General features: G+C 42.0%; 1 protein-coding gene across 1 annotated transcript; it reads right to left on the bottom strand.

The window, feature by feature from the left end:
• Positions 1 to 16859: 16859 nt before the first annotated feature.
• LOC123936063 (olfactory receptor 56-like) lies at positions 16860 to 22492 on the bottom strand. The gene is made up of 2 exons (XM_045996842.1): positions 22350 to 22492; positions 16860 to 17823 (listed from the first exon to the last, which is right to left on the bottom strand). The coding sequence occupies exons 1-2, from the start codon at positions 22490 to 22492 to the stop codon at positions 16860 to 16862; spliced, it is 1107 nt and encodes a 368-aa protein (XP_045852798.1).
• Between the last annotated feature and the right edge of the window lie 1033 nt (positions 22493 to 23525).

Here is a 23525-nt window from a genome sequence, read left to right on the forward strand (position 1 = left end):
GGCCCCTCTTTTCACTACATCTGTATCATTGGGGCAAATACCCAGTAGTTCAATTGCAGGGTCACAGGGTAGCTCTATTTTTAATTTCTTAAGGAATCTCCACACTGTTTTCCAAAGTGGCTGCACCAACTTGCATTCCCACCAACAGTGGAAGAGAGTTCCCCTTTCTCCACATCCTCTCCAACACATGTTGTTTCCTGTCTTGTTAATTTCAGCCATTCTAATTCGTATGAGGTGGTATCTCAATGTGGTTTTGATTTGAATCTCCCTGATGGCTAGTGATGATGAAACTTTTCATATGCCTGTTAGCCATTTGTATGTCTTCTTTGGAGAAGTTTTATTCATGTCTTCTGCCCATTTTTTTTGACATGATTAGCTGTTTTGAGTGTGTTGAGTTTGAGGAGTTGAGTTTGAGTTCTTTATAGATATTGGATATAAGCCCTTTGTCTGTACTGTCATTTGTGAATGTCTTCTCCCATTCCTTGGGTTGCTTCTTTGTTTGTTGACTGTTTCCTTTGCTGTGCAGAAGCTTTGGATCTTGATGAAGTCCCAAAAGTTCATTTTTGCTTTTGTTTCCTTTGCCTTCGGAGACACATCTTGAAAGAAGTTGCTGTGGCTGATATTGAAGAGGTTACTGCCTATATTCTCCTCTAGGATTCTGGTGGATTCCTGCCTCACATTGAGGTCTTTTATCCATTTCAAGTTTATCTTTGTGTATGGTGTAAGAAAATGGTCCAGTTTCATTTTCTCTACATAGCTGTCCAATTTTTCAAGCACCATTTATTGAAGAGAGTGCCTTTTTTCCACTGTATATTTTTTCCTGCTTTGTTGAAGATTAGTTGACCATAAAATTGAGGGTCCGTATCAGGGCTCTCTACTCTGTTTCACTGGTCTATGTGTCTGTTTTCGTGTTCAGGCTACAATTTTACATTTCTTTTTACTTTTTTCTTTTCTTTTCTTCTTTCTCTTTCTTTCTTTCTTTCTTTCTTTCTTTCTTTCTTTCTTTCTTTCTTTCTTTCTTCTCTTTCTTTCTTTTCTTTCTTTTTCTTCCTACCCTGTTCCCATTTCAAATAGATTCTTATTTCCCAATTTAGGTTTTTAAGTCACTTTTTCACATCTACGTTTTAGATTTATACCCTATACTACTCTGTTTTTCACTCTATTCAATTTTATCTTGAGGATACACACACACACACACACACACACACACACACACACACACAATGTATTTTCTGATTTCTTTGAAATTTTGCGATATAGTGTCTTCTAACACACCGACCAAAAATCAATCAGGAATGGACAGATCACCCTGCTTTGTCCATTCTGGGAGATTATAGTCACTCTTCCCCCCCACCCCTTTTAAAAATTATTTCGGATCATCTTGGCTTTGGTGGCATATCTGTCTTAAGAATTCTTTCTTGGTCGTTGGCTCCAGATCTCATCCCACTGAACCTCACTTATATTCCAAAACCTCATCATAGCCACTAAGTACAAACCAAATTATCATCCCAAGACTCAAACGCCAGGAAAAGAAAAAAAAAAAAAAAGAGGATGATGACTTAAAAATTGTGAACCTGAAGTAACCTGTGAAGGCAAAAATGTCATGACCTGTGAATATCACATAAAGGATCAATAAAAACTGTGATGACTAGAGTGGTACCTAAGAGTGGCACTAAATCCATAAATTTTGATCACAAATCTCAGTTAAGCTCAGAGATCAAAATGAAGGAATTTTATTTTTTTAAAAGGTTTCATTTATTTACTTGACAGAGAGAGATACAGTGAGAGAGGGAACACAAGCAGGGGGAGTGGGAAAGGGAGAAGCAGGCCTCCCACCAAGGAGAGAGCCTGATGCAGAGCCTGATCCCCAGGACTCTGGGATCATGACCTGAGCTGAAGGCAGATGCTTAATGACTGAGGCACTCAGGCACCCCAAAAGGAAGGAACTTAAAACAAACAAACAAAAACCCAAACCCCAAAACAACAACAAAAAAACCAAACTGATGGGGTTCTGGGATACAGGTGAGGTTCAGAGTCCATGACTAAGAAAGAACTCTTGAGAAGGCTTTGGTGCAAATAAGTGGTTTATTAAAGGAGGGGGACAGTACCTGTGGGCAGAAAGAGCTGCTGCAGGGGTTTGTGAGTCATGGCTGATTATATACTCAGGTTGGGGAGGTAAGGAAAAGGGAGGTTTCAAAAGGATTTTCATATGTTAAAGAAGACACACTGAATACCTGAGGCCTTGCCATTTTCAAGGTTGTTTTTTGCTCTAGCAAGGCATTAAGATAGTTGGGAATGGAAGGTCCTACCCAGGAGTGGGGGTGGGGGAAAGTTTCAGGGGTCAGCTTATGCTTTGTCCTCAGTTTGTCTTCTGTTCCCTCATCATGAACTACAGGCATGTTAAAGCAAGATTTAACACCTAACCTAACTACAGTTTCAACCCTTCAGCAATATAACCTATAGCTAGCCAAAATAATTTCCTGGTCAACACTAGGAGGCAATCCTGAAGAGACTCTTTCTTTCCCCCTTAGGAAGGGGACCTTGCCTAAATACAGTCTTTGCTAATAAATTCCCCTTTTTAAAAATGCATTTACCCCACCCTTAAAAATCTTTCTTTTTCTGCAGCTGAGCCAAGATCCCAACTGCTTGCTGGAATGAATGCTGCCAAATTCACGAAACACTTAATAAAACCAATTAGATCTTAAAATGTCTTTTTTTTTTTTTTTTAACACTGCCATACTGATGAAGGAGCAGAAGGCAAACTAAGGACAAACTAAGGACAAGCTGACTCCCCACAACTCCCTCCACACCCCTTCCCCCCATCCCCGCCAAAACCGACTCTAGGCTGGGATCTGTGTGATATTCCCCAGGCACTCCTGGCTACCCTAAAACTATGGAAAAGGAAAAACAAATGGTTAACTGATAAAGATCACAGTCCTGAACTGCAGGAGCCTGTATCAGTTTACAAATGTCTTAGTGATTTACAAGAAAAAAAGCAATCTTATCAACAGCCTATCTTCTACAGACCCATAGACTCAATTTCCTGGAGCCCCTCCACAGAGAAGTGGGAAACAAAGAATGGAATGTAGATAAAGTTAAATTTCATAAATAAATAATTTTCATAACCTGCAGTCCTTTTACAAATACTTGAGACAGGCAGAACATAACTTTCCTCTAAGGAACTCTCAATTGACTAACATTAATTCCTAGCTAGAGGGAAAAACATTAGCTTGGCAAAGGCAGGCCTCCAGTACCCTGAGAGTCTTCTTTAGCATATGAAAGTCCTTTTGGACATCTCCCATTGTCCTTACCTCCCCCAACCCCTAAGTATATAATTAGCCATTTCTTACAGCCCCAGTCCAGCTTTTTCTGCCCAAGGGTCCCTGTTATTTAATAAAACTACCTTTTTTTGCACAAAAGATGTCTCAAGAATTCTTTCTTGGCTGTGGGCTCTGAACCCCAACACTAAGCCACAAGAATACAATCCAGCGATTTCACTTCTGGGAATATATGCATATCCTAAGGAAACCAAAATTCTAACTTGAAAGGCTATCTGCACCCCCATGTTCACAGCAACATTTGTATAAGAGCCAAGACATGGAAATAACTTGTGTCCATCAACACATGAAGAGCTAAATAAATTGTAAGATACACACACACACACACCACAGAATATTACTCAGTCATTGAAAAATAACAAGGAAAACTTGTCATCTATGACTACATGGATTGACCTTGAAGCCACTACACTAAATGAGGTAAATCAGTATGGGGGGGCAAAATTTGCCTCCCCCAAATATGTCTCTTTTGGGATGCCTGCCTGGCTGGCCCAGGTGGTAGAGCATGCGACTCTTGATCTCAGGGTCATGAGTTCAAGCGTCACATTGGTATACAGTTTATTTAAAAAAAAAGTGTCTTCTGCTTAAATAATATTTTAGGTTGATTATTTTTTAAGAAACTGCAAACACAGGAGAAGCTCTAAAAATCAAGTAGAATTTATTCTTTTTTAAAAGACATTTAGCAGGGAAATACATAAAATTATAAGGGGCAGTTTCCATTTGTTAGGGTGTCTCCCAGCTATCAGAAAGAAGGAGACTATTCCAAATATCTAGAAATTCTTATCAAGGAATAAGATGACTTAAACCTGCATCACAACCTTATCCTTGTTTACCATGATTTTCCTGATAACTTCCTATAACTGACCCCATCCCCCCTCCCCCCAATTTTGTGTTTGGTGGACAGGGGTATTCAAGGTGATGGGTTTGGTCATTTCAGAGTTAGTTTCTGGGTTCCCAGGTATGGATGTTACTAAACTTTTGTTTTTCTCCTGTTAATCTGTTTTTTATCAATTTAATTATTAGGCCAGCCCCAAAACCTAAAGGGGATGAGACACTTTTTTTTCCCTAGAGGAAGACAAATACTGCATGTTTTTATTGATATGTGGAATCTTAAAAAATATCTATGTATGTATACACACACACACACACACACACACACACATATGCAGACAATATATGTCAATTATATCTCAATAAGGGGGGAAGGTTTATTATAGACAATTTTTAAGAAAACCTAACTACACCTCATAACCACAAGGCAAGCTCTGACCAGAAGAGTAAAGGAGTGCACTTTTGAGGAAACAGGTGGACACCCCGTAAAGTGTGGGAAGATCACTTCTTCTGCTTCCCTTAAGTTGCCTTTAAGCCTACCCCCAACCGTCGGGGCCTGGGGCAATGGTACCTGAACTGGAAACAAATTATCAGTGTTATCTTGGGCAGACTGACCAATCTCCCCACCCTCTCTCAACCAAAACTAAACTCAGGTCCTCTCTTGAGCAGTAAAAAGCTTTTTTTTTTGTTTTGTTCCAAGCCTTGCGTTCTGGTTTCTGTTAAAATGCTGAGCACCTCGGGCAGGTTAACAGCACCCAGTTCTTAACCGTGAGAGGAATGACAATTTTCTCTTCTCTTCTTGAAAATGAGCTTGGGTGGGAAAACGCAGTGAGACTGGCTTTGAGCTCTGGAGGAGAAAATACAGAATGAGGAGAAGAGGAACTGGGGGAAAGACAAGGAGTACTCCAGGTGGAAAGCTCACCATAAACTTCCACGCAGTACAAGGGATTTTTCTGAAATCTTTTATTAGGTACGGAAAGCAGAGGAGGAAAGCAATGGAGAAAGACCTGAAATTTACAATTATGCTGACCTTTCTTAGGCAATAGTCATAGAGAGGGGGAAGCCGGCTTCCCGCTGAGCAGAGAGCCCTATGCGGGGTTCTATCCCATGCGGGGTTCTATCCTGTGATCCTGAGATCACTACCTGAGCCAAAGGCAGAGGCTTAACAACTGAGCCACCCAGGCCCCCAGATTTTTTATTTGACAAGATTTTTATTTATTTGACAGAGATGACACGTAGGCAGAGAAGCAGTCAGCAGGGGGGTGGAGAGTGGGGGTGGGGTGGAGGGGGGTGGGTAGGGGGTAAGCAGACTCCCCACTCAGCAGAAACCCGGATGCGGGGCTCGATCCCAGGACCCTGGGGTCATGGCCTGAGCCCAAGGCAGAGGCTTTAACCCACTGAGCCACCCAGGCGCCCCTTTACCCAACATTCTAAACTAACTCCTTTTTTCTAAGTAAGAACTTATTATGGTGATGGTCGGCCCACCTCTGCGGGTAGGCGGGAGGGGGAAGCAGGGGCTGTGATTCTGTTTCCGGTCAGCTGCACCCCCTTCCTATTCTACAAACCTGGGAACGCAAGGGGCTGAGGGAAGAAGGGGAGGCACAAAGGGCTGAGCGGGAGCAGGGAAAGCCTCCGGCCACCGGACCTGCGGACAATCCTGGACCTGCGGACAATCCTGATGATGAGAGGAGGGTCACCCAGCATCCCCTGACGATCGCCAGGTGAGGTTAAAGAAGATTCCGTGACACGAAGTGAATGACCCGGCCCCTGAGGTGATCCACACCACATCCCCGCGTCTGGGGAACAGCCAGGGGAGGGGCAAGGCGTTCACACACACCCCGCCAGGGCCCATGAGTCACATTTTCCGACAGCGCGTTTCGTCCCCTCCCTGCCCCCAAAAGGAGCAGGGCTCTGGAGCAAGGCGGGAAGGCAAGCAGGAATGCGGGATACGGGGGTGATCCGCGCGGGAGTAGGGGCCCAGCCCTTCCTCTCACCTGTCAACACTGGGGCGAAAGCCAGGCTGCAGGCCAGGAAGAGACCACTTGGAGCTGCCGCGCTCATGGCAGAGGTCGCGGCGCGCTCTCTGTGAAAACCAAGAGCCAGTCAGTCAGGGCCCGCGGAAAGCAAAGCCAGGCCACCCGGGCTCCCCTCAGCCAAGGGGCCTTCTACCGCTCGGGAACCCTTCCCGCCCCCTCGAGCCAGGTGGGCTGCCTCACGATCCGGCTTTGGAAGCACCTGCGACGCGGAAATGGCGTCTGCTTGCAAGGCTGAGGCAGATTCCAGGCAGCCGACTACTCTCCACAGAACGCAGGCCCGCGGTGTGGCCAGTCTGGCCGGCACCCAAGGCCCACTCACCCCCTGCAGCGGAAATCCGGGACAGAGCTCTTCCCGCCTTGAACCGCAGGGCACTCGGCAAGCCCAGGAGCAGGACTTCCGCTTCCTGGTTGGCCCATCCCCGCCGGTCCCTCCTGTTCTTCCCGCCCTCTTAGAGTCCTGGCCAATGAGATTCTGGTGCCGCACAGCCCACGTGACAGGAAAAAGCCTGGTGGGCTGTTTCCTTCGTTTGGAGAGTGGTTCTGTGCGGTTCACCTGCCGTTCACCCACCCTACCCGACCCCTTTATATATGTCTTGCCCTGACTGATGCCCTTCCCTACCTACTCTAGAAACCTCTGAGAAGAAGGTACCTAAATGTTTCAATCTCTGTCCTGTCCTGCCACTCTCTGCCCCAGGAGGACAGTATGTTTACAGTGACTGGGCACCTCAGAGCGTTTTCTAACACGCGCCTCACCTCCTTGACAGAAACCCTGCCCTGAGCGCTCCAAGGGTCGGGGATCTCGCGCACATGCATGAGTCAGTCACTGTACGCCCAGTCCCTGTGTCGCTCTCTAGGACAGGAGTGCACTGTCGGCAGGTGTTCACTAAATGAAGGCTGCCTTCTGTCTTTGAGGGAAAGAATTTTAGAATTCTTCCTGTCTTCCCATAGGTGTTTCCAGACCTTGCTTTTGCAGGACCTATAAAAACCCTGCTTTTCGCCATCAAAAGAAATAAAATTTTGCCATTTGCGGCGACATGGATGGAACTAGAGGGTATTAGGCTGATCGAAATAAGTCAGTCAGAGAAAGATGATTATCATATGATCTCCCTGATATGAGGAAGTTGAGAGGCAAAGTGGGGGGGGGGGTTGGGGGATAGGAAAAGAATAAATGAAACAAGATGCGATCAAGAGGGAGACAAGCCATTAGAGACTCTTAATCTCAGGAAACAAACAGGGGTCCGGGGTGAGGGGTAGGGAGAGGGTGGTTGGGTTATGGACACTGGGGAGGGTATGTGATATGGTGAGTGCTATGAAGTGTGTAAGCCTGATGATTCACAGGATTCACAGACCTGTACCCCTGGGGCTAATAATACATTATATGTTAATTAACAAATATAAAATCGCATTTTAGCTAAACAACAACAACAACAACAAACTGGGTTTTTGGGGAAGCAAACTAAATGCCTGATAAAGAATGAATGAATAGGCAAAATTTGGTATATATACACAACGGAGTATTATTCAGCTTTAAAAAAGAAAGATAGCCTGTTATAAGCAACAACATGCATAACTCTGAGGACATTATGCTAAGTGAAGTTAACCACTCACAAAAAGACAAATACAACTTGATATGAATGAAGTATTTGAAGTGGTCAGATTTTTAGGAACAAGATAGAATGGTGACTGCCAGGGACTAGGAGGGAGGGTGGGAAGAGTTATAGGTATAGAGTTTCAATTTTGAAAGATAAAAATGTTCTGGGTATCTGTTGCATAATGATGTGCATATAGTTAACAAGACTATATCAAAAACTTAAAAATGATTAAGATGGACAATTTTGTTATGTGTTTGTTTGTTTATTTTGCTGCAATGAAAAAACCTGGTCTTCTTTGACATTTGCCTCAACTGCCTTCATTCTTTGTGACAGATTCACCAGCTCCTGGGTTATTTCTGACCATTCATCAAGTGTTTTGACTCTTGTTTCATAACTTTCCTCTACACCCTTGTACAAACATATTTCTTCAATGATGAAAATGGCATATATTTGTGCCAATACATATTCTGATGGGTTAAATTGTGGCCCCAAAGATATGTCCACATCCAAATCCATAGAATCTGTGAATACTACTTAATACGGCAAAAGATGTGATAAGTTAAAGATCTCAAAGATGAATGTAGCCTAGATTATATAGGTGGGTCCTAAATGCAATTACATGTATCTTTATGAGAGAAACAGGGACAGTTTTGAGACAGAGGAGAAGACACAGAAAAGAGGAGGAGGATTTGAGACCATAGAGCCAGAAGTCAAGAAATACTGACAGCCACTAGAAGCTGGAAGAGGCAAGGAATACATTCTCCCTAAAGCCTAAGAGTGAATGTAACCCTGCCAACATCTGATTTCAAACTTCTGGCCCCCAGAACTATGAGAGTACATTTTTGTTGTTTTAAGTGATTCCATCTGTGGTCACTTTGTTACAGCAGCCCTAGGAAAATCATATAAGTTACCCACTTGTTTCTTGAAGTAATTGCACACTCGGAATGTGGTTAGATTGGGAAATGGAAAATTTAATTTTAAATAAATTTAAACTTAAATAGTCCAAGACTTGGAGCTATAATATTTAGTTGCTCTACTATGTCTTTTGCCTGCATTTGACTCTTACACATCACACAATAAACCTTCTAACTCCCAGACAACTGTCCCTGAACAGGACTTGCCATTACTAATGCTCTAATTCCTACTCCAGGTCTCTTCAACATTCTCACTCCTGTTGCCAACAGAGTATGTTTGAGCACGTGGATTCCTGGTTTCTTCTCTCTAGTAAGCAAAGAGAGCTTTTAACCTTGTTTTCAAAAAATTTTAAGAGTGACGGTACATAAAATGTTAAGTGAAGAGGTAGCATACCACCTTACAAGGGAGAAAATGTAAAATGTCTGAGGTAAATATCTCATCAGACTTTTGGTAATCTAGACAAGCACTGTCTGATAGAATTGCAATGTGAGCCACATTTGTATTTTAAAATTTTCTAGTAGCTTCACTAAGTAAAAAGAAACAAATGAAATTAACTTTAATAATGTATTTTATTTAACTCTATATATCTCAAATATTATTCCAACATGTAATCAAATAGAAAATATTAATGAAATAGTTTACATTTTCTTTCTTTTTGTGCTTCAAAAAAAGTCTTCAAAAGGGAGTATTTTACATTTAGAGAACATTTCAATTTTCAAGGGAACATTTAATTTTCAGGGTAAACCCTTAATCTGTATTTTGATCTTATAAAATTTATAGTTGGGGGCACCTAAGTGGCTCAGTAGGTTAAGTGTCCAACTCTTGCTCAGGTCATGATCTCAGGGTAGTGAGACTGAGTCCTACATCGGGCCCCACACTCAGTGGGGGGTCTGCTGGATCTCTCTCTCTCTCTCTCCCTCTACTTCTGCCCCTTTCCCCACTCACATGCTTGCTCTCTCTCTCTCAAATAAATAAATGAATATTTTTAAAAATTACATAAAATTTATAGTTGAAAGAGAGACTCAGATACCGAAGTTGCTTCAAACATACTAGAAATTTTTCCAACTACTAAGTAAAGTGTTAGTTTTTAAATTTAAAGTAATTAAAATAAAATAAAAATTCAGGTCCTCAGAAGTGATAGTCAAATGTGGCAAATAGCTACTCTATTGAAAAGAGTCTCTCTAGATTAGCATTTTGTGAGTAGAAATTCTATGTAATAAATGAAGAGAGGAAATACAAACATTTCAGGTGAGTCTACCTAGTAAGATTGGAATTAAATGATTTATTGAGATTGACAGGTCCCACATAGGGTAATGTGGGTGCAGGACAGTCATTGCCAGTCCAGAATTCAACTCCAGTAGGAGCCTGCTAGATTCACCCTCACTTCAAGAGACAAGGGACTGCCTCATTGCAACTTGGTATCTGAGCATTACATTGACTATGGTTGAAGAGTATGATGACTGGCTCTACTTGTCCCATTGGTTGTGTCTTCTCTTGACTCTGCCATCCTAACTTCTTTTTTTTTTTTTAAAGATTTTATTTATTTATTTGACAGAGAGAGAGATCACAAGTAGGCAGAGAGGCAGGCAGAGAGAGAGGGGGAAGCAGGCTCCCTGCTGAGTGGAGAGCCGGATGTGGGGCTCGATCCCAGGACCCTGAGATCATGACCTGAGCCGAAGGCAGCGGCTTAACCCACTGAGCCACCCAGGTGCCCCTGCCATCCTAACTTCTATTCCTAATACCCCAACAAATCTGAGATGAACTCTAAATTGAATTTTAGTGTCTTGGATCTCCATACCTCACACTTTTCATAGGTCTGGGTTTAACTCAGATAATCCACCAGGTGGTAGCTGGTACTCTGGGCACAGTTCTCTAATACACAGGTAATAAAGTGGAAAACTTCCCCTCTATCAGGTTATTAGGGGAAACCACTTGAAGCAGAAACACAGTTTTTGAAAATGGACTGCATTCTGACTTGCAAAACAGATAGTGTATCCAAGCTCAAGGTCTTTTAACACCACTTAGTTCAAATCCATATATTTCAAGATAACGCAAACAGATTTAACAGTAACTATACACAGGTATTTTAAAGATATGACTAACTGTTTCAGCAATTTTCTGTTTTCCAAACTCTGATCAATTTTGGCCAGTACTGTCCTATGACTAACTCCTATTAATAACTCTATTAATACTTCATCCTTAATCCATCATTTTTGAGACTTCCCATGGTCCTTTATGGTGACTGTTTTCCTTGTCGCGGAAAGTAATAAATAAGCCTTATTGGCTATGAATGCGTTCCTGGTGATCTTTGTCTGTAGGTGTCAAAGCAGATTTCCAATGTTTTGTCATGTTCTCCCTGAAATGCTCCTCTGAGCACACTTTTGCTGGAGTCTTTCTTCCTTCTCTTGCCTTGTCTTGCTCTCTTTCTCGCTTTCTCTTTTGAGAGCACACAAATACATGTGTGTACATGCAAGCCTAGTGGGAAGGGACAGAGAGAGAGAGGGAGAGAGAGAATCCCAGGCAGGCTCCACACTTAACACTGTGCTGAGGTGGATGAGTGGCTCGATCTTGTGATCTTGAGATCATGACTTGAGTTGAAACCAAGAGTTGGAAGTTTAAATGACTAAGCTTCCTAGGAGCCCTTGCTGGACACTTTATTTATTTATTTATTTATTTATTTATTTATTTATTTATTTTCAGTGCAACAGTATTCATTGTTTCTGCACCCCACCCAGTGCTCCTTGCAATATGGGCCCTCTCTATTACCAACCACCTGGTTCCCCAACCTCCCACCCCCTGCCGCTTCAAAATCCTCAGGTTCTTTTTCAGAGTCCATAGTCTCTCATGGTTCATCTCCCCTTCCAATTTCCCTTAACTCCCTTCTCCTTTCCATCTCCCCATGTCCTCCATGTTCTTTGTTATGCTCCACAAATAAGTGAAACCATATGATGCTTGACTCTCTCTGCTTGACTTATTTCACTCAGCATAATCTCTTCCAGTCCCATCCATGTTGCTACAAAAGTTGGGTATTCATCCTTTCCTGCTGGACACTTTCTAATCACAAGTCATTTGATATTTAAATATCCTTACCTACATTCAGTTCAAGAACTATGACATCTATCATATTATAGGTAACATGTACTACATGCACATCTGAGGATATTTATTCTTTCAAAAGAGGACCAAGAAGGATTAGTGAACATCTCTACTGGTAAGTCAGGCAACATGGCACATAAGGAAAAAGGAGACTCTGTCCTTGGTAGATAATCACAAATTCAAGTCCCTAACCCCCCCCTCCCCTTTTTTCCCCAATCTATCCCAAAACTCTTAGGAGCTGAATAGAATATGTTAATCTCATTTAACAAACATGGATACCTAAAATTTGCCCAATTTGGAATGAATTTGCATCCCTTTGGTCTGATAATTATTAGATTTACAGCAATAATAATTTCAGTGGTCTGGTGCTGCCAAAATTAAATCATCATGTGTTAAGAATTCAAAGTTAACTGTCCCCTCCCCCTGCTTTCTCTCTCTTTCTCTCTAAAATAAATAAATAAATCTTTAAAAAGTAGTCTGTCAAAAAAAAAAAAAGAATTCAAAGTTAATTGAGAAAGTAGAGGTTGTTAACATATATAAAGTAGGGCTTCTCTACAGTGTACTAAAAGGGGGTTACAGGTAAGGGGAGATACCAAACATTCCCCTCCAAACCCCCACCAATGCCCCAACTCTGAATTTATTCAGAATAAAACTTAGATGTAAATCAGAATCACTTGAAGGGTTGTTGAGCATAGACTGTTAGCCCTGATTCCAGAGTTTTATTCAATAGTTCTGAGATGGGACCCCAGATTTTGCATTTTTAAGAAGTTTCCAGGTAATGCTGATGTTTCTGGTCCTGGGAACACACATTGAGAACCACAGCTTTGGGGTGTGTGGTGCACTTAAACAAGTCATGTCTACCTGTAAGCAGTCTCACATGTTTATCTCAGTGTGCCAAACATATGCTACAATTTTATATACATATATCCCATAATGCGAAGATGTGGACTCTAGACTGCCCCAACTTTAGAAATCTTGACTGCATATTAAAGAAAAGGAAAAGGGGGGGCACCTGGGTGTCTCAGTGGGTTAAGCCTCTGCCTTCAGCTCAGGTCATGATCTCAGGGTCCTGGGATCGAGCTCCACATCAGGCTCTCTGCTCAGCGGGGAGCCTGCTTCCTCCTCTCTCTCTGCCTGCCTCTCTGCTTACTCGTGATCTCTCTTGGTCAAATAAATAAATATTAAAAAAAAAAAAGAAAAGGAAAAGGGAAGAAACTGGATGGAAAAGTGGAATTGAAGGAGTTTGTGTTAAATGAAGAGAGATGGGGCCATATTTAAATACTTGTCTGAAAAAGCCTTATAAGGAGTATGAGAAGCATACCTCTTATTTTAATAGGATATGGGGACAGAGGAGAAAAGTGAAAGTTGAAAGTAAGTGTAAATAAGTTAAAAATATATTTCTAAAAAAAGGAAAATGTTCCTTTTGCTGGTTTATATTCCTATAAAGTAAAAGTTAAGTCTTTTCTACTGGTTTTCTATTGCTGTTTAGAAATCATTACAAATTTAGTGGCCTTAAACATTTATTATCTCAGAGTTTCTGTAAGCAAGAGTCCAGCACTGGCTAGCTGGAGTGAAGTCAAGGTATTGACACAGTTGCTGTCTCCTCTGAGGTTTGGGGTCCTCTGCCAAGCTAACTCAGGTTGTTGGCAGAATTTGGTTTCTTGCTAGGACTGGGGTCCCTGTTTTTTGGCTGCCTGGTGGCTGGGAGTTACTCTTAGTTCTTGGAAGTCACTTATGTCCTAGCTATTTGGGACTCTTAAACATGCCAATGACTTCTTCAGAGCCTCAGGACAATCTCTCTAGCCTGCTATGATGGAATCATGTACATCAGGTGATCATGGGAGCGACTATCTAATCACCTTCCTTAAAACCTAATTAAGGTGTTGACAATCTCATCAAACTCACAGTCCCTGTCCACCCTCATAGGGAGGGTATTATGCAGTTTGTATATACCAGGATGCAAGAATCTTAGGTCCAACTCAGAATTCTACACATCTAACAGGAACTGGGAAATGGTGGGGTTGGAGATTTGGGCTTTTGAGAATGGGAGAGAAAGCTTACTAGGAAAATCTAGAAGGTCTGTGAAGGAATGTTAACCTCACACTTGAAAGTTTATGCCATAGTATTTAAATGTTCTAGCCTTGGCTAGAAGGCTGCATAGCTTTTCTCTAGTGGAGTTTAGCAATCAGATGTAGCTGGGAGGAAGTTAGCACAGTTAGGTCCAGGGTTGTTTTGTTGTTGTTGTTGTTGTTGTTGTTTTGTTTTTTAATAAGTATAACTTAAATAGCACAGAGCACAGTTGTTTTTGGTAGTACCTAGATAACTCAGAAAAAATGGGATATGGGCCTAACTGGAGTAGGTAGAGATAGATATGAAGTAAGCAGGGATTTATGGTAGCGAGGAGGGAGAAAGGTCCTAAAAACACCATTTCTTTAAAAAAGTACAGTATTTGAACATACTGTACACAAATCTACTTAAGAAAATGGATACTTCTACTGGTTTTATTTGAGGTCTCTGAGGGAAAGATTTGAGAAGGAAATAATTCTTGGTAATGGCATAATCTTTAGTATGATCATGGAAGGCAATGGCTGAAGTGATTATAAAAATCATTTGAGACTGGGGTTTTTAGTGGAGCACTCATAAGGATCCTAAATCATATATCCAGAATCACTGTAGGAATTTGGATGGGAAGAAAGACTGTAAGCAGGTACTATAACCCTCAGTAAATTAGGTCAATAGCTGATATTGACAAGGGCATGCAGAAGGTGAACAGCCAATAGTTAGAGCCTCAAAAAGAACAGTTTATGACAGGGAATAGGAGAAGTTATGGTTGAAGAGTAGTCCTGGGCAGCAAGATAGAAACATATATATAACTGAAACACAAACCAACTCATATGAGTGTCCTGGGTTGTAAGGTAAAGTGTATTTACTGTGGATCAGTTCAAAAAAGTTTGAAAAACACTGATCTTTGACATGGGACATAGATGCTAACCACAAGCCAGCTGAATATTTAAGATGAGTGAAAAATAAAATTTGATCATTTCTAGAACTTATGAGCCAAAGAATCTCACACACAGACACACACACAGATACACACACACACACACACACACACACACACACACACACACACACAGTAAGGGAATGATTAAAGAACAACAATAGTGTCCTCAGGGCTGGGATGGATGATTCTGTGATGTGCTCCAAATGTGAGAATGGCCTACATCTCTTCATCACCACTGTAAAAGGCTAATCTTGTATGTCTTGGAAAAATTCTTCACAATCCTTTTTAGCATCCTATCACTGTAAGTAATATTTGACATATCCCTGCTTCCAGAGACAGAGAAAAAAAAAACCCTTCTGAGAGTTCCCTACCTAAAAAGTCCTCTTCTCTATAGTAGAGTCTTTATGAAAGTCTACCCAGAACCTCCCAGCAGCAGAGAAGGTAATGCTTCCTTGCTAGAGGGAAGTCATACATGTAAAATATTTGGAGTTTCCTAAAATCTCCAAGTGGCTCTAGAACCCCTACTGAAATCTATCTCAGTACTTCTTGGGTCTCCTTGAGGGGTTGCTGATTGTTTAGGTTTAAAACTATCTCTTCTATGTAACAACAATTCTTATGATAAGGATTGCTACAGGGATTTCAGGGGAGGTTAGGAGGTAGAGTTGGTGGCATGAGATTAGATTTGTGTTTAGAGACACATCCTGGAAAAACAAGCTGTGGTTGTTCACGTGGGGTAGGGTGAGAAAGAAGGCAGGGACCTCTGTTTGGAAATTCCTGCATCATTCAAGTAAAGAATGACTGTATCTTTGGAATATAATGGTAGTAGTTGCATGCCCAAGGATTGCATCTCATGGAATCCATAAGCAGTGATGTTCAAATGGACAGCATTTAGTGAGAGATTAGATGTGGGTGGTGACAGAAACCGGATGACCTGGTGAAGTGTTCATTTAGTTAGCAGCCCTGAAGGGGATATCATGACTTTGTTTGTTTACATGATGAATTTGAGACTAACATCCAGTGTAGGTTTTGAGGTGGAGTTGAGTGGTGAAGAGCTTGGAGGAGACATGTCATGGCCTATAATATGTATGACAGACTTTGGTGTTAGGTAGTAACTTGATACAATGACTGTGAATGAGAGAGACTTGAGAGACTGTAGACTGAGAAAAGAAGGGTCTAGCACCAGGTTATCACTTAATGTGAAAGAGTGAGCCAGAGTAGGAGAAAAACCAGAAATGTGGTGTCAGTACCAAAGGAAGAAAGATTTTCAAGGAGGAACTAATAACAGTGCCAGTGCTGTTGGGATTAGGTAAGAAATGTTCTTTGGGATTGTTCATTCATTCAATAAATATTTATTGATGAGGGCACAATACTAAAAGTTAAAGCCACAAATCCCTTGAATTGTACATTCTAAGAGGAAAAAGAAACAGGAGTATGCAAACTGATTTAGAAAGAAATGGTGAAATGGGGTGAGGATATATTTTGGACAGGGTGGCCAATTGCAGGCATCTCTGATATAATCACATTTGAAAGTTTCTAAATGTAGTGCAGGAGAAAGCCATGCAAAAATGTGGAGGAAAGCACCCAGGCATCAGGAAACCTGTGTTGAAGAACCACAAGCTAGAATTGTGCTTAGATATTCTGATCAACAGCAAGAGGGCTGGTGTAGCTGGAGGAGATGGATGAAGGAGAAGTCTGGGAAAAGAGCTGAAGATGAAGGACTTTGGGGATATTTTGGAGAGAAGAGATGCCTTTGGACATTCAGTGACACAGAGATCATGAGGGATTGCTACTTTGAGCAAGGGATGGCTGGAACAGAAGCCAGATTGGAGTTTGTTGAGGTGGGGGATAGGAGTGAGAAGTGGACACTGACAGTCTGGACAACTCTCCGAAGAGGAGGGCAGCAGCTGTAAGGGAATGAGGGGCAGCCTCTCTCACTTGCCTTCATGTAGATTTGGGACTCTTGACTACTCATCTCAGAAGGAAATCCTAGAATGGACTCCTGGAGCCACAGTGACATCCTAAAGGAGAGGACTCCCTCTCCTCAGTCTTAAGCAGTCCCACCCACCCCACACTTCCCTATCACCTTCTTCATTGCTCCTGTCACTTCCTTGTTCCTGAGACTGTAGATGACAGGGTTCAGCATGGGTGTGAGGACTGTATAAAAGACGGACACTACATCATCCTGGCCAGGAGAGTGGTAAGATGCGGGTAACATATAGGTATACACGAGGGGCCCATAGAAGAGGTTGACAACTGTTAAGTGGGAGGAGCAGGTGGCTAGGGCCTTCTGACGCCCCTCCACGGAATGCATCCTAAGCACTGCTGCCAGAATGAGGGCATAGGAGGTGGTGATGAAGGCAATGGGCACCAGAAGGACCACCACACCTGTCACAAAGAGGACTCGCTCATAGGCAGCTGTGTCAGCACAGGCCAGCCTCAGCAGTGAAGGTACCTCACAGAAAAAGTGTGCAATCCTCCTTGAGCCACAATAGGGGAACTGCAGGGTCATTGCTGTCTGGATAGAGGCATTGAGGGACCCTCCCACCCAGGAGGCGGCCACCATGAGCAGACAGGTCTGGTGACTCATGAGTGATGGGTAGCGCAGTGGGTTGCAGATGGCCACGTAGCGGTCATAGGCCATGAGGGCCAGCAGGAGGCACTCAGCAGCCCCAAGGAACATGAAGAAAAACATTTGTGCTCCACAGCCCACAAATGAGATGCTAGTCCAGCCAAAGAGGAAGCCTGCTATCATCTTGGGGACGGTGACTGAGGTGAAGAAGATGTCCAGGAATGACAGCTGGCTGAGGAAATACATGGGCGTGTGGAGCTGGGCATCAGCCCAGATCAGGAAGACCATGGCAGCGTTGCCAGCCATGGCTAGTGTGTAGATTATCACAACCATGCTGAATAGGAACAGGTGAATCGGACTCTCATTAAAAAGGCTCGTGAGGACAAAGCCGATGGTGGAGGAGTGGTTCCAGGGCCTTCTGCCTGCCTCCTGCCAAGACTCACTGTGGGGAGGAAGGAAACAAAATCACCAATGGCTCAGAAGCATCCATTCTGAGTTAGAGAAGGGTGATGGATGAAAACAGCAAAGGGCAACAATTAAGTAAAGTTGGCACAGGGGTTGTGGGAATTCTTCCTCATATTCTTGCAAATTTTTATAGGCTTGACATTATTTCATGATGAAAAACCACTATAAAAGACTTGGCGTGTAGCCAAAACAATGCTCAGAAGGGAACTTCTAACACCAAATACCTGTGTTAAAAAAGGAGGAAAGACTGAAAACCAATGATTAAAGTTTCCATCTTAAAAAGCTAGAAAAAGAACCACAGCACATTAGAACACCCCATGTTTTGTGGAATACACACGCTTAGCAGTGTTTCCAATAATTAAATAAACAAGTAAATATGCACACAGGACAAATTTTCAAAAACAAACACTTTCATGCCAAGTCTAAGCACTAGATCCACAAATATGTGAGTATTGTGGTTCAAAATTCTCATTGTAGATACGTGAGGATCCATGTAATGAATTTTTCTTAGAAACAGCTGAGAGCCTGTGATGGTGGCTGACAGGGTACATTTTATCAGTTAGCATGGCTGTGCAGTGCCATCTTGACCTTGTCGTCTTGACCCCCAGGCGTCCTAAACATGCCCTTTGTGCTCAGATGCAGTAACTGCTCTTAGGAAGATTTTTGGCAATATGTTGTCCTTATCCTCATGCTATGACCTCATTTCAATGGATTTGCTATAACAGTCTCTTACCTTAGTAAGAAGATCCCTTATGAACTGGTTTGATAGAGAATAGGCCTCTTTGTGAGCATTACCTATGAACTTCATAATATGAGTACGTGAGCCAGTTTCGGTAGTTACCCCTGGAAGAAACTTCCTTAAAGTTCCCCTTTTTCAAATTACTTTTGTTGGGGTCAAGTCAATTTCAATGGATGTCAAATTAAGCTATGATGAGAAAGAAGTCACCCAAAGGCAGTTTTAAGAAAGTATGGATGAGGGGACGAGCTCAGACCAAATACACCACTGCAAGAGAGCCAGCAGAGATCTGCCCACCAGGCAAATTCCCAGATTTTGTGGCCTGCTGGCTTCCTTGGTTCTAGGATCCCAAATCCTAGGGAATGTTTTGAATTCTAGCTCCTGTTTCAATTGAAACATCAATTGAAACGTCAATCTCAATTGGGCTTGAGATACCAAATGACTTAGATGGAGAGAATGAAGATAAATAAAATTAATTTCCCCATGTTCCCGAATGAGTTGAGAATATGAGAGAATGTTGGAGTTGGTTGACACCGTTAGGTCACTGGGACAGGCCTAGAGGGGTATGTAAGTGTTGTAGAGTTACCGCATGTCAGGATGTGACAGGCTGTGGCCCTAATCTGCATGTCCTTCAGATTCGCCAGCAGAGTCATGCAATCTATGGATGATCTGCATTTCCAGTTTCCCCGAAACTAATTTCCTATTAATTAATAGGAAATTTCTATTAATTCCTATTAAATTCCTATTAATTAATAGGAAATTAGCTTTGGGGAAACTGGAAATGCAGATCACAAGAGTGGGCCTTGAGCACCCATGTTTCTTAAGACTCCCAGGCTAGTCTGACATATGGTCTGAGTTGATCCACTGCCCATAGCTTCTGAAGGAGCTTAGAATCCAGTGCTTGCCTAGGTCCCGCAAATACGTCTCAGGTAGCTATGCTAGGAAAAGGTTTTCCTCAATGCTCATCCTGGCATTTCTTGCTATGCCAAGGGACCCATCTTATCTATCACCTTAAACTTCACCAATTTCAGGATGCTCATGCCAGGTTATACAGATTCCTTAGTGATGAATCAAATGTCTTCAGAGTATAGCAGGGCCCATCCCAAAGCTTCTCTCTCAAGCTGAGCACAAGAAGTTAATGCTGTTAAACTGAAACATTCAAGACGAGATTTTAGTGAAGATGTGAAATACCACATCTATTTTCTGTATCTTATGATGCTTTGACATCTTGAGGTCTTTCAGTCCCTGGGAAGGGACTGTTCCTCTTAAGGGTGCTAATTCATAAAGATGGTGAACAACTTGCAGCGGATAATGTCTTTGGTGTGAAAATGAATCAATCTTGAGCACATACCCTCTTCTGCCTCCCTTTATCAGTCTGGAACAATATCCCTCTGCCATAATCATCCTAGGGACAGGTTCCAGACAACTAGAGACAACACCTGTGGCTCAAAGCCCACCCAAATTATTATAACTATCAAATCCTAAACCTGCTCATCTGTGCCTTACCCATAAAAATTATGTAAAAGCTTTTGTGTATGTTTTCTCCTCATTTATTCTGCCTCCTGACCAACCCTGATGCTTCCTTCCCTCTGGGGCCCTGCATGCCCCCTCCTCTTGGGAACTGTAGAAAATTACCTTTTTAATGGCAATCATCTCCTGATCTGTTCACTTCACCATAACATGACATAAAACGAGACTCTGGGTGCATTTGAAAACATTGCCCTGAAGAGAATTGTCTCATGTTTTCCCTGTTTTGTCATCTTGCAGACACAGCTTGTATTGTTTGGTGTCTCAAAAGTCTCATAACCACTAGATTTTACAGCTGGAGGAAACCTCACCCATCACCCCAATTTTATCCATACATAGTATGACCCTTGGTCAACAAATTTTTGAACTTCCAGGCCAGATCCCAAATCCTCCTAACTGTTCTACAGCAAGCTTCCTCAGACTTGGCACAACCAGCATTTTCCTATGGATAATTGTTTGCTATAAGAGGCTATCCTGTGCACTGCAGTGCATTCAGCAACATCTCTAGACTCTCCCACTAGATGCCAATAGTACTCCCTCCCAGCTGTGACAAACAAAAATGTCTGCAGACATTGCCAAATGTTCCCTGCTGGGAAAAATCACCTCTGACTGGAGACCTCTTTTCTAGGGCATTATTATCAATTACTTTTCTTTCCTTTCCTTCCTTTTCACCAAGGCAAATGAAAGAGAAAAGGAAATCACATGTTTTCAATCTGTAATAATTTGGCCCAGAGTTGTCTGAATGTCATTTGTAGATTTTACCAAGTTCAAGCCATTGTGATTAAGGATCTAGTCTCTGGAGTTAGGTTGCTTGGGTTCAAGACCCAGCTTGTACCTCTACAACTTAGACTACTCAGCTTCAAGCTCCTTGTCTCAGAATTGTTGGATCTGTTGGAGGCATTAAGTGGTTAATACCTGTAGAGTGCTTGAGGTACAGTTAGGCAGGAAAAATACATGGTTTATCAGCTGCTATTAACACCACAACTCTTATTACCACTTTTATGACTCTGAGCCTCTGCTTATCTCTCTCTATAAAATGGGGTCATGATACTTGCTTCTCAGGGTTATTGTGAGTATTGAATTAGAAAAATGTTGAGGTTGTGCCTTTTGCATAATAGGTATTCAGTAAATATTAGGATACTTCCCTTCCTCACTTAAGCAAATTAGTTTTGCAAAATAATCATGCGGTCGATAATTGTACTCACCTGCAAAGAGCTCCTAGTCTCTCCCACTTGGAGATTTCCCCTCTACAAATTTTATTCTCAGAAAGCTTGGAAGAGGTTGTGTTTGTTGTGATGGGGAAGGCTTCTCCACTGAACGTCTAGACTGAGTATTACTTATGACTAAGGACTCTGTCCTTTCCTTGTTTAAATTTCTCCACAGAAAACACTTTGCATGGTCCCTGGTCGATGCTTATGGGATGTGTGTGGTGAATAAATGAAAGAAAACACAACCTTGCCCACATAAACACTATTACCTTTGTGGCTGTCTTTTGGTATTGCCAACTGAGTTCAATAGCCCTTTGTGGGGCTGTGTGTAAGCAACTGTTCTTAGAAATTATTGATTGTCCTGGCACTATTGATTTTTCTTTTCATGGCAGTTTCTCATTATTAAAACACACACACACACACACACACACACACACACACACACATTTGCATTGCAGTGTATGAAGTACATGTGTGTGCATGTCTCAGAATAATTATTTAGGATGATTATATTAGGCTGGAGGAAGAGGATATGTTTTTCTATTCCTGCTACCTCTAGCTTGTGTAGCTCTGAACTAGTATGCAGCAGGCATCAAAAAAAAAAACACTAAAATGAACAAAAAAGGGATCTTTAATGTAAACAACATACTGTATGTTGTCAGGTATTTCTAGAACTAGTCTTTCTTCTCTCTTCTATGATTTATCTGTAATGGTATGATATTTTCAAGCCCCCCCTACAGTTTAACTGTTTTTTTCTTTTCTTTTTAAAGTAAAGCACAGCCTTGGTTTTTATAATTCAAGATATCTCATTTATGGAGACAGACACTGCATAAAAATAAAAAACAAACAAACAAACAAAAAAAAAAAACCTGCCAAATCAAACAACTGTCAGATTGTCAGAGATTTTAAATGGTGGAAAATTTGACAGAAGTTGTGGAATTGCCCATTGTCAAATGTGGGGCTGCATGAATTGGGGCGATGGTTTTAAATTAACTTCCCTCTTTCTTGAACTCCTGTCTTTCCCTCACTCACCTCACATTGTCCCAGTGTGCAGTTTCCATCAAGACACTGTCTCTTATTGACTTTTCTCCTTCTTCCAGGGCTCCACGTTGTGGCTCAGAAATGAAACAGTCTCTTGGGGAGTCCACATGGAAGTCTGTGAAAGCTGAGTCCATACATCCATCTCCTTTCAATAAGACACCTCTGAAAGTTTCCCATTTCCCCCTTAAAGCCCTGTTTTCCACAACATGACTTAACCACCTTTACTATAAACAGGGTGAGCTTCTGCCCGTTTCTAGCTCTCCTTTATCCACTTCAGAATGCTGTGACTGCAAAGTTTTTGTAACTGAATTTGCCCTATTTTCTTACCCAAAGAGTATGATTGCAGTCCTTCATAGATCAGTGCTCATGATGTAACTGATTTTGACACTTACAGGATATGCGTGCTGGGATGACATGTTACTTAGCCCCCAAACTTTGAATCCCAGATAACATAATGGCATTTAGATTCAGCCCCCAAATCTGCACATCAGAATTATCTGAGGAGTTTCCAAAAATACTAATGTACGTGCCTCATCTTCAGAATTACTGATTTAATTGGTCTGTGATATGTCCAGATCTTCGAAGGCTTAAAAGGTTTCCAGGTGATTCTAATCTGCAGACAAATCTGGAAACACTGAATAGGGATTTCACAGAGGAATGACAGATATGCCAACTGTTGACACCCAGATCTCCTTAGACCAGAATGTGGTCTCTAGATCAGTAGCATCAGCTGCTTCATCAAAATGCAAATGCTGAGAACCCACAGAGACCTATCTAATCAGAAACACTGGGTAGTGGCTCAGAACTGCTTTAACAAGACCTCCAGTTGGTTCAGTGTTTGCTAAAGTTTGAGAACCCTTCTAGCACAGAGATTGTCAACCAGGAGTGATTTTGCCTCCCTGACCCCAGGGATGTTTGTCAATGGCTGAAGACATTTTTGGTTCTCATAACTCAGAAGAAGGGTTGGTGTATAGTGGGAAGAAGCCAGGGATTCTGCTAAACACCCTACAGTGCACAGGATAGCCCCCGAACAGAATGTTAACCAGCCCCAAATGTCCATAGTGCCAAGATTGGCACTGTGTTGTTGAATGATTAAGTGAATGAACATGACTCATGATAGAAGTGAAGGGAAAGACCAAAGCTCATACAGTTCACTAAAGGAGGTGC

This window comes from Meles meles, unplaced genomic scaffold (assembly GCF_922984935.1).
Source record: "Meles meles unplaced genomic scaffold, mMelMel3.1 paternal haplotype, whole genome shotgun sequence".
In the NCBI taxonomy this organism is placed as follows: Eukaryota; Metazoa; Chordata; class Mammalia; order Carnivora; family Mustelidae; genus Meles; species Meles meles.